At 46.3% G+C, this 17,598-nt stretch overlaps 1 protein-coding gene across 2 annotated transcripts in view; it reads right to left on the bottom strand.

Annotated features, from left to right (window-relative positions):
• The window catches only part of PAPPA (pappalysin 1), a 254,269-nt gene that overhangs the window by 122,415 nt on the left and 114,256 nt on the right, over positions 1–17,598 (bottom strand). For both annotated transcript variants that reach the window (XM_059925463.1, XM_059925464.1), the window contains one exon: positions 14,461–14,552. In XM_059925463.1, the coding sequence (XP_059781446.1) occupies positions 14,461–14,552 (92 nt within the window). The remainder of the gene's footprint in view (positions 1–14,460; positions 14,553–17,598) is intronic.

Here is a 17,598-nt window from a genome sequence, read left to right as displayed (position 1 = left end):
GGACACAGCAAAAAACTCTTCTAACAAACTACAGTTGGCCTGAAAATGAAATTGGCTACCTCAGAAGGTACTGAGTTATTCATTCAGCATTTTCTGACAGAGGCTTGATGACAATTAACAAGGCATAATCTGGTCCTTGTCTGCTTCTGCAGCCTTCTTTCTAATGTAATCTAATTTTAGCTCCAGACAGGCTGAACGGACCATGTTCCCTCTCACCTCCCCACCTGTGCAGAAGCTCCCTCCAGATTCCCAACCCTGCTTTTCCTATGACTAGTCTCCATTCATCCTTTATCCATATTTAACCAGACACTCCTCTGGAAAATCCCTCTAGCAATCCACTCAGGAGGGCTACTTGCCCCTCTCTTTGTCTTCCAACAGAAGACTGCTTCTACTGTACTTCTCTACTTCTCTAATTAAAATGATAGCTACCATGCAGATGTAAGCTATTATATATAGAATGGATAAACAAGGTCCTACTGTATAGCACAGGGAACTATATTCAATATCCTGTGATAAACCATAATGGAAAAGAATATAAGTTAAAAAAATATATATAAATATATATATATATATCTCTGAATCACTTTGCTGTACAGCAGAAATTAACACATTATAAATCAACTATACTTCAATAAAAACAAACAAACAAAAATGATAGCTACCATGCAATAAGGGTATCTGCTAAGTGAATGACTGGATGACCTGGTCCGTGCCATGCACAATGTTAAATGTTTTTAAATATGTAATGTCATTTAATCCTAGAAGAGTCCTATGTATTTGGTGCTATTATTATTCCCATTTAACAGACAAGGAAATTGATGTGTAAAGAGGGTAAGGCATTACCTAAGGTTTCAGGAATCAAACCCTGACTACTGTGATTCCAAAATCCATACCCTCCCATCCACCCCTGCTGCCCAGTTCATGTCTTTTGTGTGGATGTAGATGCTGAGGAGGAGCTAATGAGACAAGCTGATCTGATTCTCTCTCAGATGCCCTGTGATTTTGTGGTACTTGGGGGCTCAGGGGTCGGACGGAGCTGCGGGCACATCCCTGCTCTTCACTAATTAGCCGGGTGTTGATGAGCAGAGCACTTCATCTCTGAGTCCCAGTTTCTTCTTTGGCAATTGGTGAAATAATGACTCTTCCCAGACGTTAGGGGGATGAAAATGAGAAGCAGTATAGAAAACGCCTAGCACGGCGGGCATCTAGCATGAAAAAAGATTCTGTGAAGAATCAGGAGTCTCCCTTCCCTAAAGGAAACAATCTGTCTCGGCTACCTTGTGCCAGTTAAACTGCACGGGCTCAGTAACTCATGTTTTGGTTAAACCTTTAAAAATTTTTTTTTCAAGGGGAATCTGAGTTTTTGTTGGCAAGGGATCGAACAGGCATGGGCCCAGCCTCTGGGCCCACAGTCCATTAGGGAATTTATGAGGGGAGATGAGGGACCGTCAACTCAAGTACTCCCTTCAGAGGCAGTACTTACAAAGCCATCAATTTCCTTAACAAAGACCATTGGCTTAAATGCCCCTTAAAGCAGTGTTATTTACACAGTTCTCCACTTCCCTTTGAATTCTCTGCCTGGGGGGCGGCCTACCTGCAGTTCTTTCCAGCTACTAGTTAATTAGGCTCCCGCCCAGAAAGGAAGCCAGCGGAAACTGGGACTTGGTTTTGAAAAGCAGCCCGATTTGGGGGTTATCACAGAGTTCACCCAAGCCACTGGTACTGCCTGCCGCTTCTGCTAATGTTCTAAAACGTGTGGACCTTGTCAGAGTTATGACCATGGGCGGTATTGTGAGATAGAGAAGGAGTGACCATTCCAGCTGTCTCTGCTTTGCAGGAAAGTAAAATAAAGCTCAAAGAGCATTAATGGCAAACACTCCTAGGGTGCTTTCTAGCTCTGTGGCATGTCCACAGTATGGTAATACTGCCGTTTTATAGATGAGGAAACTAAAGTAGCCCACACCCCTTTTTGTGGCACAACTGGGATTTGAACCAAGCAACCAAGCTCAGGAGCCTGGGCACAGAACCACCATACTGAGCTACTCAGACTGAGACGTCTGGCCCGAGATGACAGCTAGAAAGTGGAAAGGCTGTGAGTCCAACTGACGTTTGTCTGACTCTAAAGACCAACAGAACTCTACCACACTTTGTTGCCTGAAGAATAAAATTGTCTCTTAAGAAATATATCCTTCTTTCACTCATTTATTCAATATTTACTGAGCTGCAAATTATGTGCCAGGTCCTGGACTGAATCCTGGGAAGTCAGATGAATCAAACTGGGGCTCAGCGCTCCAGGAGCTCAGGGGCTACTAACAGAGGCAAGTAAGTAAGTTATTGACCGCACCGTAGTTTGCTCTGAGGTAGGAGATGCTGTAGGATCACGAGGAGGGACCCCCCCCACCCCCCCGACTCAATCTTACCCAGATTTGAGAAGGCTTCCCTTAGGAGGCAACTCCTGGGCTAAGTCTCTGGGAGGAGGAATGGGGGTGGGGCATACATTCCAGGTGCGGTGGGGGGGGGGGGCCCTCTCTGAGCAAGTGAGAGGAAGCTGGAAACAGGATGGTAGGTGCAAAGCACAGAAGATGCTGAATGCCACGGTAAGGAATTGAGACTTATCTCAAGGGCAATGCAGAGCCACCTGATGCTTTTAAAAGGAGGTGGACAGAACGACATTTGCATTTTAGGACGCTTGCTCTCATTATACTGGAGGACAGATTGGTGCAAGCAAAGATGGGGAACCAGGAACCTGTTCGAGTTCTCGTACAGTAGTCCAGGCAGGAGCTCAAGTGAGGGGAGTCGGGGGACTCAGGTAGGGAGAGAGAAGCAGGACTGATTTGGGGGGAAAAAGTGTTCCAAGTAAAATGGGCAGAATGGCGACTGTTCGGATGTGGGAAATGACAGAGAGGGATGAGTGAAGTAGGTTTCCCAAGCTTCTAGTTCAAATGTCTGGTTGGCTAGTGGCATCAGCAGTTGAGATTGAGAGAAACAGGAGTTGCAGCAGGTGTGGGGAGAAAATGGTGAGCCTTGTATCGGATATGCTGGGTTTGAGTGCCTGGAGGGCATCGGATAGAATCATTCGATATACAAGTCCATAGGTCAGGAAAAAGGCCTCAGACAGCAGACAGAGATTTTGGAGTCTTTGGTTTTGAATGATGGGGTCAGGGAGAGGGTGTGTAGAAGGGGTAGTGAGCTCATCATGGAACTTTGGAGAAAGAATATTTAAAAGGTAGGCGGAACATGTCTGTGTAGGGATGGCCAGAGAGGTTAAGGAAAACTGGAAGAAGGTAACATTTCAGAGGCCTTGGAAGTTAAGTTCAAGAAAGAACCAGGTAAGGTGAGGGAGGAAAAATACTGGAGTATGTCTATGTAATCATGCTGTTTAATAGAAGCCCCTTCATGGCCTCCCTGAGTGATGGTTCTGAACTTTCTGCTTGATCTCTTCCAGGGACGGGGTGTTCTCTACTTGTGAGTAAGAACTAGATTATTATTTTTAATAACCCTAAGAATCGATATATATTGATCACTTTCTGAAGAACAGGATCTGTCCCAAGCCCAGCAGATCTGGCAACCTCAGTGCCTTAGCGTGAACCTGACACGTAAGAGGTGCTCAACAAATATGTCATGAATAAATTCAGAAATGTATGAAAGACTATATCACAGCTGCCCTATAAAGTAAGGAACATAGCTCCCACTCCACAGCCGGCAAAAGATGCTTGGGGACCAAGCCTGGAGCTAGAAGCAGTCCCCTGTGCTGCTGCGTCAGGTCAACTGGTCTACTCACAGTACTGCAGGAGAACCCTCATTCTGGACTTTTATATCAGCAGAGCCCCTGCACCCTATCTTACTGAGGCCAGCTGTCCAGGAAGCTTTCACAGACTCACCACCCCCAACCAGGGGTTTTCCCACTCCTTCTGGGGCCCCCTCACACCGATCCCTGCACGTCTTTAAGGACCACTGCCCTCTGGAGTCCTCCAATGAAGGACTTCTTCTTAGGCCAATTGTCACTCCCATCTGCATCCTGCCTAGTACATAGCTTTGTATGCAGCAGGAGCTTAATAGAGACAAACACCAGTGTGAGATGGAACACATTTGCTTCCAGCTGTCTTTGCAGGACCCCTGAGGCTGTTGCCTTGAGGCCAGAGAAGGCAACCCTAGAGTTTGTAAGGGGAGCTGCAGACACCGGCTGTGGAATATTTTATCTTTCTTCCTGGCAAATTAAAATTGAAACTCCAGTCCCTTAAAAATTATTATAATTTCAGATTTGCTTTATCTTAATTTCTCCTTGGTACTTCATCAGTAGCAGCCAAGCAAAAAATCGCTTTTAGTTCTTCCTCTGTTGAGGAGTTAATGATCTGTAAACAAACACTTCAGACAGTGTTTCTTAAAGAGACCCTCGGATCCTTCTGTCATGTGAAATTCCTTTTGCACCTTTCATTGTTTCCCCTTCTCATTATCTGTTTGCTGGTAGGCTCTTCAGCTCTTGAGAGTACACATTTTTATTAGATAATCTTAATGATGAAGAGGTAGCATAAATTAGTGGTTCAACCTGAGGGTTTAAGAGCCAGACTTCCAGGGCTGGAATCCCTTACTGGGAGCCTTGGTTAATTACTTAACATCTCTCTGCTTTTTCCTTATCTATAGGGTCAACACAATTAGTCAAAGGAGTTAACAGAGGAAAAGCATTCAATTCATAACGAGCAATTTCTACTGTTATGACTATTGTTTGAGATGAAGAGATGGAAGAGGGCTGGAAACACATATCCATATGTCATCACTTCTACTGGTTCAGAAGGTCTGGTATTTTGGAGGAGGGCACTGGCTCCTCTAGTTTTGAAGTTGGGCAGTTCTTGGTTCAAATCCCAGCTCTACCACTTAATAATCACCTGCTTTAAGGAAGTCATTTCATCTCCCTGAGCCTCAGTTTCTTTTTGTGTAGAATGGGAGTAATAATGCCTGCCTTCCAGCAGCCCCGAGAAGATTGAGAGAGGACAGAGGAGAGCCCTGTGTGTGGCACACTGCTGGCATGGGATGTGACACTTGTGAAAGTTTGTGTCCTCTTGTGTTGGTTTTCCAGCTCAATAAACATTTACTGAATGGAGGTCACTTTCTCAAAAGTCACTTAAACACTGGGGGCTCTGCTGTGTCATCTGGAAAGCGGTGATGAGAATGCCTGGTTGTCAGGGATGCTGTGGGTTTGAAATGAGACCACGTAGTAGGTTCTTAATAAACATGAACGTGCCCCTTTCTACAGCCCAGGTAGGATCCAGGCTGCTGTCTGAAGCTTTAGGCAGTAAGCTGCCTGGGCTCCTCTGGCCACTCTTTTCTGCTTTGAAGTATCATTTGATTCAGTGCATCAGACAATGCCTGGCTCTAGCTGGATGCTGGGAACACAGGGATGGGCAGGATGACTTCTTTCAAGGGTGAGGGAAACTGACGTGTACACAAAAAATGTGGGGAGTGAATATAATTACCGCTATGCTGCTACAGGCTGAGGGGCGAGATGGATGAGGTGACAGTCTCACCTCTCTGTCTCTCATCTGCCTTGACCTCCCTAATTGGCTATTCTTTCACCCACCTACAGACTCATCCATCTATGCCAGCAGTTGGTCAGCAACTTTTCCTGTAAGAGGCCAGATAGTAAATATTTTGGCTTTGTGGGCCATACAGGGTCTCTAGGAACTACCCAACTCTGTCTCTGTAGTAGCAAATATCTAAACCGAGGGGCACAGTTGTGTTTCAGTCAAAGCCGATCTACCCAAATAGGCAGCACCTGGGGTTTGGCCACGGGCAGTAGTTTTCTGACCCCTGATCTGGGCAAGCATGCATTTGCCTCCTGTGCCCAGTACAGCGCGTGGCTGCAAGTATAGACTGCACACAGAGGACGTGCCTTCTCCTCCTTTCATGCCGGAAGCAGCAGCCTCCCTGGGGTCCTCAGGGACTGGAGGAGTAGAGCCTGCAGGGTCCAGCCTCTTCTCTCCCCTCCCTCACTACCATCCAGCCATGATGACTTTCTCTGACCCCCTCAAAAGCTCTTTCCTGCCTCGAGGATTTAACAGTCTGAACTTCTTGCAACCCTCACTCCATCACCCTGCTCCCCGTCACCCTAATTTGTCCACTTCCTATTCAACCTTCAAGTCTCAGCTTGAATGTCTTGTCTCCAAGGAGGCCTCTCCTAGCCCTTCGACGTGAGGAGGTCCCCCACTTACAAACCCGCATGTATTTCCACTCAGTGGCATTTCCAACAATTACATTTAAATAGTCATTAGTGTCATCTCCTTGGCCTCCCTGGCCTTCCTTGTTCACTGCCACTTCCCTCGCAACTAGCACAGCGCTCGGCACACAGCAGCCTTCAATAAACGTGTGAATAAATGGCATGACGTGACCCAGCAGCCAATCTGCACCATCCCCTGCCTGGGTCTGATGGCATATGTTAGAGCACACAGCCGCTTTATCCTGCAGACCACAGCAGTGGGGTTTCACAGAGTCCTGACTGCTCATCCATCATTTTATTTTAAGCACATTACTTCTCTGTCCAAAAAAAGAAGAGGAGGATACAATTAGGCCTACATCCCTCACTTGCTTAATATTTCAATTTCCCCCAGGGCACTCCCTTCAAGTGGAGATCACAGCTCATGAATATTGAATGTCTCTTCCAACCCACCATGGTCCCCAAGAAAGCGCAGAGAGTCCGGAGCTAGGAAAGGCCCCTGCCCCCCAGGCCTCTCCCCTCTCCTGGGCTTCCTGGGTCGTGACTGCACAGATGCAGATGCACATCAAGGCACCTGAATGGGCAGGTGGATTTCTGGTCACTTTAAATGCCACAAAGAAGCCCTGGTTCTTGGCTACCCAGATTCACCTGCCTGGGACGCTGCGTTTCAAATGCGCACATCAAAGTTTGGTCTTAATTCCTTGAATTCAGGAAAGCTCCGAGTCCTCCTGAGCCTGACCCCTCCCTGGGAGTCAGGAGGCCAACCTGGACTGAGGGCGAGAATTCCTCCCTTCTGGCATCTGAGGCCATCCTGTTTCTTTTCATTCCTGACTGGCCTCTCTGTGGGGTAGGCCTCCCGGGCTTCTAAAGGAGGTGGTAAGCCGTGGTCTGAGGCTGGATGGCAGGCTTGATCCTAACTGGTGCTGACTCAAGGGTGTTTGAATGCGTCCATCAGACCTCCCGGTTGAGGACTTCAGATCTTTGGGCCCACCCTGCATGGCAGCCGTCCGCCCCATCACCTCCCTTCCCTGAGTCTTTGTCCCCTCAGTGACCCCCTCTGACCCTCCGGGGTAAAGGAATTCCTTTCTCCTCCCCAAGCCCTCATTTCTTTTAAAATGCACAGTTTAAAAACAATAACGATCTGGGATTTAAATTCTGGAAGTCGGGGCTGGAAGGGCCTGGGGGAGCTCATCTAGCTCACCCCCATCACTTTACAGCTGGGGAGACTGAGATCAAGGGGCCTCAGCCACTTCTCATGATGGCAGGACGTAGCTCAGGACCGTTCTTCCCGGAGATGGACAGGTGGCCTTTGCATCCCCCACAACTGAGATGGGAAGTGAGGAAGGCGAAGATAGCAGAAGTGTCTACTAACTGCCAGGCACTGTGCTAGACACTCTATAGGCGCTATTTCCGTCTCCCTCTAAACATAACTGTGTTGTGATTGTGTCCGCTTCCCAGAAGAGAAGACTGAGACTCAGTGAGCGGGTGGGAGATGCCCAAGATGACCCAGGTAGTAATTACAACCAATAGACCTTTGAACTCAGGCTCCTCTGTCGCCAACACATTGCCATGACAACGGGACAAAGTGTCAAACTCCTCCTAGGCTAAAAAACAGTGTGGCCATATTCAATGGAGGGAGAGCTGTTAAAATCAAAAATACAGTCCAAAACACAGAATGGCGCTATGTCAGGGGCATGGGCTTTGTGCAGTGGAATGTTCACAGGGGGATAATAACTGAAAATTGTCGTCTTCATGACTCATGAAAAGGCACAGGAAGGATATATGCATTCACTTTTGTTTCCTGCTGTGTCAGTGGCAACAAAGCAGACATAGCGAAAAAGAGAGGCTATCTACTGCTTTTGCGAGGGTTTGTCTGGATACTGGACACGGTCTTTAGAAGCAGGCAGACGGGATTTAAGGTCGCCTTCTCTGAGCCTCTTGCCTGTATGACTTAGGGCAATTCACCTCAGTGTCCCCATTTCCTCGTCAGCAAAATGGGCATTCTTATTCTGACTAAATGGAGTTGCTGGAAGGGTAAATGGAATCATTTGAAAGAAGGGTTCTAAGCACAGAAGTTGGTACAGTTGGGTGCCTGATAAGTGAAATAACTTCATGGTTAAGTGCGCAGACTTTGCCTAGGTACTGTGAATCCCATCTCTGCTTTTTCTAGCTGTGTGACCTTGGGCAAATTATTTAACCTCTCTGAACCTCATTTTCGTTCCTCTACACTCCTGGGATAATAACATTATTTATCTCATAGGGTTCCTGGGAAGATTGATATAGCTTTCAAATTAATGATATTAATAACAATAATAATCGCAGCATTAGCAAACACATACATAACACCTACTAGGTGCCGCTGTTTTAAAATGCTTTACCTACAGAGTCTCATTTCACCTTCACAACAACTGTGAGAAGCAGGAACTATTACGAACCCATTTTTACAGACGAGGAAACTGAGGCACAGATAAAATGGGTCTGGGCCTGGCTTCTCACCCAAAATCCATGTTCTTAATCATTACGGCATGTGTCATTATGCCAGTACTAAGCATGTCACCCATGCTAGCTGACAGATCATCACCATCATCACCTTCATCACCACTCCCATGATTACCACTAACATTTCTCTTTTCTTCTTTTAAAGACCTGTCTTCATGTTAAAAGAAGCTTTATTTCAAGAAGGTATTTTGGTGAAAGTCACTATATTTTCCACAGAGGGAGGTCTGAAGGACTACGTGCAGCCAGGAGAAGTTTTATTTTATTTTTTTTCAATTTCAATTTTTTTTTTTTTAAGGTGAGAGGTGGATCATCTATTATGATTTCATGTTGTTAGAAAGAAAAATAATAATAAACGCAACTCCCAGCAGAGCCCATTCTTCCTCCGCTTCCACTCCCCCTCCCCCTACCAGATGCTGTTTTCCTTTTCAGTCACTGTTGTTCTAAAGTCTCATCAGAACATCCACCAAGAAGACATGGCGATTCATCTTCTTGTTTTCCTTTCTCGCCTTGGCTCGGAGCAGGCCAGGGCAGCCTGACAGAGGGGCCACAAGGCTCGGTGACCCCCACCCCTCCCAGTGACTGGTGGGGAAGTGGATTGATCCCTCCTCCTCCTCCTTATCTGCTCACAGATAATTGAGTTATTGGCCCTGGCTCGAGGACAGGGCTGGAGATGCTGTGTCCGACCAGAGACAAAGTAATGCTAATGGCAGGGAATGGGGGAGAGGAGGGGAGAGGGGAGGGAGCGGGAAAGAGAGACAGGCAGGGAGTATGTGTGTGTGTCTGGGAAAGACAACGTGGGGGTCCGTTTGCTTTGTTTTCTTAACTATATATCAGCATCAAGCAGGATTTGAAACCCCAAAGCCCTTAAATGGATGTTTGACAGATGGAGGATTCCTCCCTGGCAGACAGGGAAAGAAGCCTTAGGGCCCTCACCACGATCACTCTCATTTCACAAAGGGAGAAACTGAGGATCCGAGGGGAGATGCAAAGCTGCAACCCAGGCTCTCAAGTCTGAGCTAAGACCTGGACCCAGCTCTCCTGAAAGACACAGGGTGCTAAATCAACACAGCATGAGAAGTCCTCCACAATCGCATCTCCTGTAATGGATTAAACGCCATCTCCGAAGGTAGCATATTTCCAGCACCCGCTCAAGATATATTACTGAGTATAACCCCTTTTGGGGATGCTTCACATTTTGTCTGACTAATTTGACCATTACCTTCCCTCCTTCAGCTTTTATCAGCAGCCTGTCTGTAGTTTATGACTCAGTGCTTTAGAAACAGAATTCCCAACGCTGCGAACAATGCCTCCAGCCAGAGCCTGTTGGGATGGGGTGTGGGGAGTTATCATTTCACTGATACCACATTTTTTAACTGAAACCTCAGGCCTGGTGTATGTTATATTTTAAAAAGGGGGGAAAAGGACAAGATAAGTTCCACATTGCCGGGGATGTAGACTCATTGCCTAAGAGGTCTTGTGGGTGGTGTTCCTTTTAACAAGCAACTTATTATGTGTTGGGGATGAGGGCTCTGGGGGTGGGAAAGTGGGAAAGGGAAGTCCCAGGGTGTTGCATAATAACACATTGGCACCTTGGGAATACTTCCGGATGTGTGGGCTCCTGCAAAGTGAATGAGAATGCCACCATAAATCTGTCACCCACCTTCACACTGGTGTTACCAAAGCCAGGGAAAACATTAGCCCGACTAAATGGTCGGTGACAAAAAAATAAAAAAGAAGAAAAGGAAGGGACGAAGAAAACATGGAAGGAAGGATGGAAGGGAATCATTCAGCTGGGGAGGCAGAGCTGCAGAGTAGAAAATGCTGAGGCTCTCCGTCTGGAGATGGGATCATAGCTCTATGAACTGTGTGACCTTGGGCAAATTCAGGCAGCCTAGTAGGTCTCAGATCCCTCATCTGGACATAAGAGACCTCACACAGGCTCACATTAAACAAAGGTGCATGACATAAGGCATGCCACCTGGTGGGTATCCATACATGGTGGTTGTGGCTGATACTCACCCCCCACCCCAACACACACTGAGGGAAGTAATGGTTAGTGCGCAGTAAGCACATCCAGCTTGCTAGGAATGGGGCTAAACCTCACAGCATCTTATGACAACAATCTTCGGTAGGGATTCTAAGTGACAATCAACAGAAACCAACTTTGGCTAACTTAAGCAAAACAAGCAAACAAGCAAAATCTATTCAAAGCATATTGGATACTTAGGGAAGACTCCCTAGGAGGGTTGGAGAGTGTTTTGAAACCTGATTCCAAGCTCAGGATTAGCCCCCAGGACTGCTCTTGTGAAGACATCTCAGAGCTGTGGCCACACAAAGTCATTTCAGCACTAATACTAGATGCTGTCATTGGTACTCTGGAAACACATGGGTTGTGGTCACTCCCGCCATCTTCATCAAAATGATTTCTGCAGGGTCCCTACGTCTTATGATTCAGTCTTGGGTTGGTGTGTATGATTGGGGGTCAGGGGGAAAGTGTAGGTCACATGCCCACATTCAGCTACAAGGGAGACTGGGAGGAGGAGATGCTTGCATTACCAACTTCTGTCGTGGGGCTCTGCCTCACTATTATTACAACAAGGAGAGTTCTTTCCTAAATCTAGGAAAGGGATTCAGATAATAAGTGCCCACAAATGTTGGTAAATAATCTTCCACAATTAAGTCCCAGGATTGTTACCATTTTCTGGATGAGAACACTGAAGCTTAGCCAAGGTCACATGTCTAAGCCAGGGTATCAACCCAAGTCAGTCTCGTTCAAGCTTGTTCTCTTGGCTACCATCTTGATCACCGTCTTGACACATGCAGTGATAAGAACAACATCCGCCCCAGCAAAGCCTCCCACACTCCAGTCTCATTTCTCTGACTCATTAAACCTGGATCTTCCGGGAGCCACGGATTCACTGTCTATTTTCCAACTATTCTTCTTTGAGGAAGATGCCTTTCTAGACTCAAAGCCATGGAGTGTGTCCTTGGAATATAGTTCCTAGGCACTGGGATCTCTGGACAGACTCCTTTCTTCCTGGCATGTCCTGAATCTCTGTGTCCCTATAATGGAATTCTAAATGGTGAGCTGGGGGCTGCATAGCTGAGGTCCTTCCTCTAACACAACCAAACTCAATATGCAGGGGGAACAGACAGCCTTCCCTGGACACCATCCACACCACCGACAGTTCTGTATTCCATCCCATTAATTCATTACACGAACTGTTCCACAGTAGTATGTTCCTCGCTCACCGCCAAAGCCCTACAAGACCAAGAGCTGTCCTGTAAAAAATATCTTGCAGGAAGCTCACCACAGTAAGCTCTGGAGTCAGACTCTCTGGGTGAAAGTCCCAGCTCTACCACGTCACTGCATATCCTCAGTTCACTTCCCCATGCCTCAGCCTCTTCTTTTGAAAGGCAGGGCACGAAAAGAGTTGTTAGGAGAATGAGAGTTATAAACGTGCTCGGTATACAATAGGTGTTCAGTACCTATCATCAGCAGCAGCAGAACACTTAGGATCTACTAGAGAATAACAGTATATAAAGTGGATCTATGAGGCTCCGAGTCTCATCCTCTTGGGGACCCCCTCATCTTCACTCCTCTCCTCTTAAGCCTTTCAGTTAACACAGCTTGAAAATCATGATCTATTCCAGTCATTTTGGCCAAAGTGTAGGTGGGGAAGGAATACCCAAAGAGCTAAAGCAAGATAGGACCGGACTCACAGTCTCCGAAGCCCTACCACTGTATGTAGAAAATTCAGTTATTTTTCTAAAAAATGGTGAACCACGTCATAACCTTTACCTCCTCTTTGCACTAGGCTCCAGCAACCAATAGTATCAATGACCCCCAAATCCGTGGACCAGCAAATGTTGTCTGTAAAGGGCCAGAGAGTAAATATTTTAGGCTCTTTGGCCCATAGGGTCTCTATTGCAACCACTCAATTCTATGGTCGTAGCAAAAAAGCAGCCATAGATAATAAGAGATGGGTGTGCTGTGTTCTAGAAAACTTTATTTACAAACATAGGCAGTAGGCCAGTTCTGGCCCAAGGATTGTAATTTGCAGATCTGTTCCATGGACAGTACCATATCCTAACTTAACCACATCGTACCTTCTTCCCATAAGCGCTTAAATCACATGCCATCTTAGTGCCAGTAAAATAGGTGGAAATCTTCCAGCAGGATCTGACAGTAATGTTGGGCGTCATGAGGATGATGGCAAAGGCAAGAGTTGGTTCAAGCAGAACTCACGATTATGAGAAATAGTCACACACTTTGGAAACCATACAACAGAAGCGCAGATAAGGCTCTTAGAGACCACCTAACCCAATCCTTTCAATTTATGGGAGGTAAACTGAGGTCCAGTCTAGGGAAGTGACTTGGCTAGCTTCAAGCAGCAAGTTCTCAGCACAGCTGGGACCAGAGATCCTGGTTTTCTTAAATTTAGTCCAAGGCTCTTTCCACCCTATCACTAGGCTCATATCAAGGTTTTATTATGAATCATACTCAAATCAACAGAGAAGAGTAAAAAAAAATCTTCTGCCCTTTAAAAACCCAAGACCCTGACAGGAAACTCTCCTGTCCTTCCTCCCTCCATATCTTCCTTTCTTTCCATCCACAAACAGTTTCAGGACACCTCTATTGTGTTGCTCAGCCCACACTTGGTGCCAAGGAGATAGTAGGTGCTCAATAAATGTGTCTGAGAATGGAATACAAGGTAAATGATACATGGTAAAAACCTCACAGAGCTCACAATATACCAGGGGAAGAAAGGTCTAAAAGCTCGCCTGCAACGTGCGGCAAACGCGAGGAACCGACGACATTTCCTCCCCTTTAGTTCTCCTAGAAAATTGCCTTTCAGTGAGAAATCTTCCCACCAACGTTTTCATCCCTTCCTTAGATGGAACACCTCTCTCTTTTGTACTTGCAAATGAATTGTGATTAGTTTTCACCTCCAGCCCAAGGGATTAGCCAGGGCACCTTTGATCTTCAGGTATCGATTTGCATCTTAAAGGAAGCATGATCTCATCTGGGCCAGCTCAGAATTCCATCCCTGCCCCCCAGCCCCCGTCTGTTTACCAGCCCCGGGCTGACCAGGGCCTCCCAAGTGGGGCTAAAACAACAAGATCAGCCAGACTCCTGGGGAAGGCAGAGGAAAACAAATTTCCCATCTGACTCCATAAAGGTGGGAAAAGGACATTTGCTTTCTAAACACAGGCTGGTCTGTTATTTCTCTTTTCTCAAGTCAGAGAGACTGGATCCTGGCTAGAGGTTGTAGAGCAAAATGAACTGAGCTTGTGTGTGAGAATCGGACAAAATCAGGTTCGAGTCCTGGTTCTGTCTTCAATCCTAACCTGTGTGACTCTGGACATGTTTTATAATCTCTCTGGCTTTTGATTTTTCTCATCTCTAAAGTAAGAATAAAAGCCTTAAAAATCTATGTTAATAATTATCCTGGAAGTTGGCATGAAGAAGAGCAATAACGTATGTAAAGTAAAGCTTGATCAAAAGGGTTACCCATCATCACCATCATCTATGAGATCATAAGCTCCATGAGGGCAGGGATACCTGCCATTTTGTTTGTTTCCATTGCTGTATTCACTAGTACCTAAAACAGTGCCTGGCCCCCTAGGAGGTACTCAATAAATATGTGTAACATAAAGGAGTGAATTATCATTTAGTTATAACTATTGCTGTAACTGACTAGCCATTCTGCACTTCTCCAGCCCGGCCCAGAGAAAGGACAAAGACTTACCGATGCAATTGAAGGAAACTTCCTGTCGGCAGAAAAGGGAGCAACCATCCCCATTGATCTTATTCATGTCATCACATTCTTCACCTTGGCTTCTGCAGAATGGATATAGAGGGGAAATTTGTCAGCTCAGCTTCAGACCCACAGCTGGACATGGAAAAGTCCCTCTCCAGGGCCATGAACTTTCCGGTGAGGCCTCGGGCAAGTCCCTTTCCCTGTCTGAGTTTCCGTTTCTTCCAAATGAGATGCGTACAAGGTGAATTTGTGAGATTCTATTATGTTTGCCTTACTGTGTTTCTGATGACAAAGTAGAATTCCTGCTTCAAACCCATTTGCTGAGATCTCCTTAGTTAAGTTAGCAAGTCAGATGGGAGTAAGAGGATGAATGAATGAACAAACGGATGCACAGACTTTGCTCCAGTGTGTCTGGGAAATCTCACTTCCATTTTATTTTTTTAATTTATTTATTTAAAAAATTTTTTAAATTTATTTTTGGCTGTGTTGGGTCTTTGTTGCTGCGCGTGGGCTTCCTCTAGTTGCATTGAGCAGGGGCTACTCTTCGTTGTGGTGCATGGGCTTCTCATTGTGGTGGCTTCTCTTGTTGCGGAGCATGGGTTCTAGGCACGGGGGCTTCAGTAGTTGTGGCACACGGGCTCGGTAGTTGTGGCGCATGGGCTTAGCTGCTCCACGGCCATGTGGGATCTTCCTGGACCAGGGTTCAAACCGGAGTCCCCTGCGTTGGCAGGTGGATTCTTAACCACTGCGTCACCAGGGAAGTCCCATCACTTCCACTTTAAAATTGAGGACTTGAAGGAAATTTTGGAGCCTCTAAAGTATAAATGCTGTTCTTCACTATGCCCTGCCTTAGCCCTATCCCCATACCCCCAGTGCACTTAAAGGTAAAGATTTTTTCCATCCACATGTTCAGGTTTGATCTTCCTTAGATCAGAAAGCATTGCCTTCTCCATTGGGTGTGTCATTTCACAGTGTCAAGAACTCTAAGGCCTGTGTCCTATGCTGTTAAGAAATAAAAACGCCTCCTCTCATGTTTTTTTAGGAATTATTTCCATCACCTAAGGATGATTCTGCAGTGGTTAGGATGGGCAGAAAATGAGCAATGCTCTCTGAACTGGACCTAGGGAAAGAGAAGGAGGAGTAACAACTGAAAGTTTGGATGGGTTACCACTTTCTGGAAAACTCCCATCCATTTATTTATTTATCTGCATTTTGTCTGCGTTGGGTCTTCGTTGCTGCACGCAGGCTTTCTCTAGTTGCGGTGAGCGGGGGCTACTCTTCGTTGCAGTGCATGGGCTTCTCATTGCGGTGGCTTCTCTTGTTGCGGAGCACAGGCTCTAGGAGCGCGGGCTTCAGTAGTTGTGGCTCGTGGGCTCAGTAGTTGTGGCTTGCGGGCTCTAGGGCGCAGGCTCAGTAGTTGTGGCGCACGGGCTTAGTTGCTCTGCGACATGTGGGATCTTCCCGGACCAGGGCTCGAACCCATGTTCCCTGCATTGGCAGGCGGACTCTTAACCCCTGAGCCACCAGGGAAGTCCCTCCCATCCTTTTAGTAACAGAGACTTGGGTTTAGAGCCCCGTGTTCCAAACTGTGTGATCTCGGACAAGTCCCTTAATCTCTCTCTCTCTCTCTGATATTTCTATCTTTGACAATTTACATCAATTAAAATTAAAAATAATTAAACTTTCCATTCCTTAGTCACAGTAACCACATTTCAAGTCCTCCATAGCTGGATGTAGTGAGTGGCAAATATATTGGACAGCACAGAATCTATCTCCAGTATTGTAGGAAAATCCATTGGACAGTGCTGTTCGGGACATTGAATCTCAGTCTTCTCATGGGCTAAAATGGAGGTAATTACACCTACTCCTTAGTGTTGGTGCAAAAATGGAATGTAACTTAAGGTGGCTGGCCTGGCGTGCGACATACAGTAGATGCTCAGAGAGCCACAGTTCCCATGCCCACCCACCTGTCCTGGGAGGTCTCCGCAGAGTGTGTGGCAGTTGCCCCTTCATCCCCAGAGACCAGCTGGGACCTGTCCCAGCATGGAAGAAGCCTCAGACTTTGCCTTTCACCCGGGCAATTACACTGGGAAATGTTTGTTGCTTTTAGGAGGTGTCAGAGTAGCAGGATGGTGCCTTGTAATCAATCCTTACAATGACTAGGACATTGCATTGATCTCTGAAGAGCCAGCCAATTTCTCTCCTGTCTGCAAACCCATGAGAAAAGAATTCTGTTGATATATTCCAAGCTGGGCCCATATTCCAGTCTCTGGAGCAAATCTTGCACACTGGAAATTGGTGGTGGCCTTCTGCTTCTTAGCTATTTCATGGGTTATCTGGGGAGAGATTTTTTTTTTTTTTTTTAAACCTGGGCTGGTTTCCCTAAGCCACAAAGAACACTTCTAACCCGTTCCCTCACCACCCAAACAATATGTTCTATTGGTTTAAGCAAAACATTAGGGTCACCACAAATATCTTCTAGGCATGACAGATCTATCATTAGATAGACAGGTTCTGAGAAACCTTCTTTGACCTCCCAGGCTGGAGTGGGTGGCCATCTTCTCTGAGTCCAAAGACAAGGGGCTCCATCTATCAGAGCACTTGTCAAACTGACTGCCTTTGCCTGTTACTTGAGAGCACCTTATCCTAGGCTTTAAGATGCCAAAGGATGTGACAGAGTCTTTGTCATCCTAGCACCCTGACGCCTGGCACAGTGTCTGGGACAGAGCCGATAGCACACGGTTACTCCTTCACTTGTTAGTTTTGCAGGGCTGTCAGTCACAGCAAGGCAACGGTAAATCCAGATGAGAACCTGGGCCCTGGGCTCACATCTTGCTTTTGCTCCTTACTGGGTGTGTAAGCTTCAGAAAACCATTTTAGTCTTTGTGTGCAAGTTGTCTCTTTCGTAAAGTATGGTAATAAGACCTATCTCACAAGGTTGTTGGAAGGACCCAAGGAGATCATAATGTAGCACAGTGCCTCCTGCCTAGTAGAGTCTCAATAAATATTTATAATTATCATTATAAGATTCATCCAGTGCTTTCATTCATCAGGGCCCTCACTGAGTGTTGAGTCTATCTGTATTTATTTGTAAATTCCTTTGCATATGTACAGTAAATTAGCAGG

This window comes from Balaenoptera ricei, chromosome 6, assembly GCF_028023285.1.
Source record: "Balaenoptera ricei isolate mBalRic1 chromosome 6, mBalRic1.hap2, whole genome shotgun sequence".
Taxonomy (NCBI): domain Eukaryota; kingdom Metazoa; phylum Chordata; class Mammalia; order Artiodactyla; family Balaenopteridae; genus Balaenoptera; species Balaenoptera ricei.
Note: the sequence above shows the minus strand (reverse complement) of the source record. Positions and strands in the feature narration are given on the sequence as shown.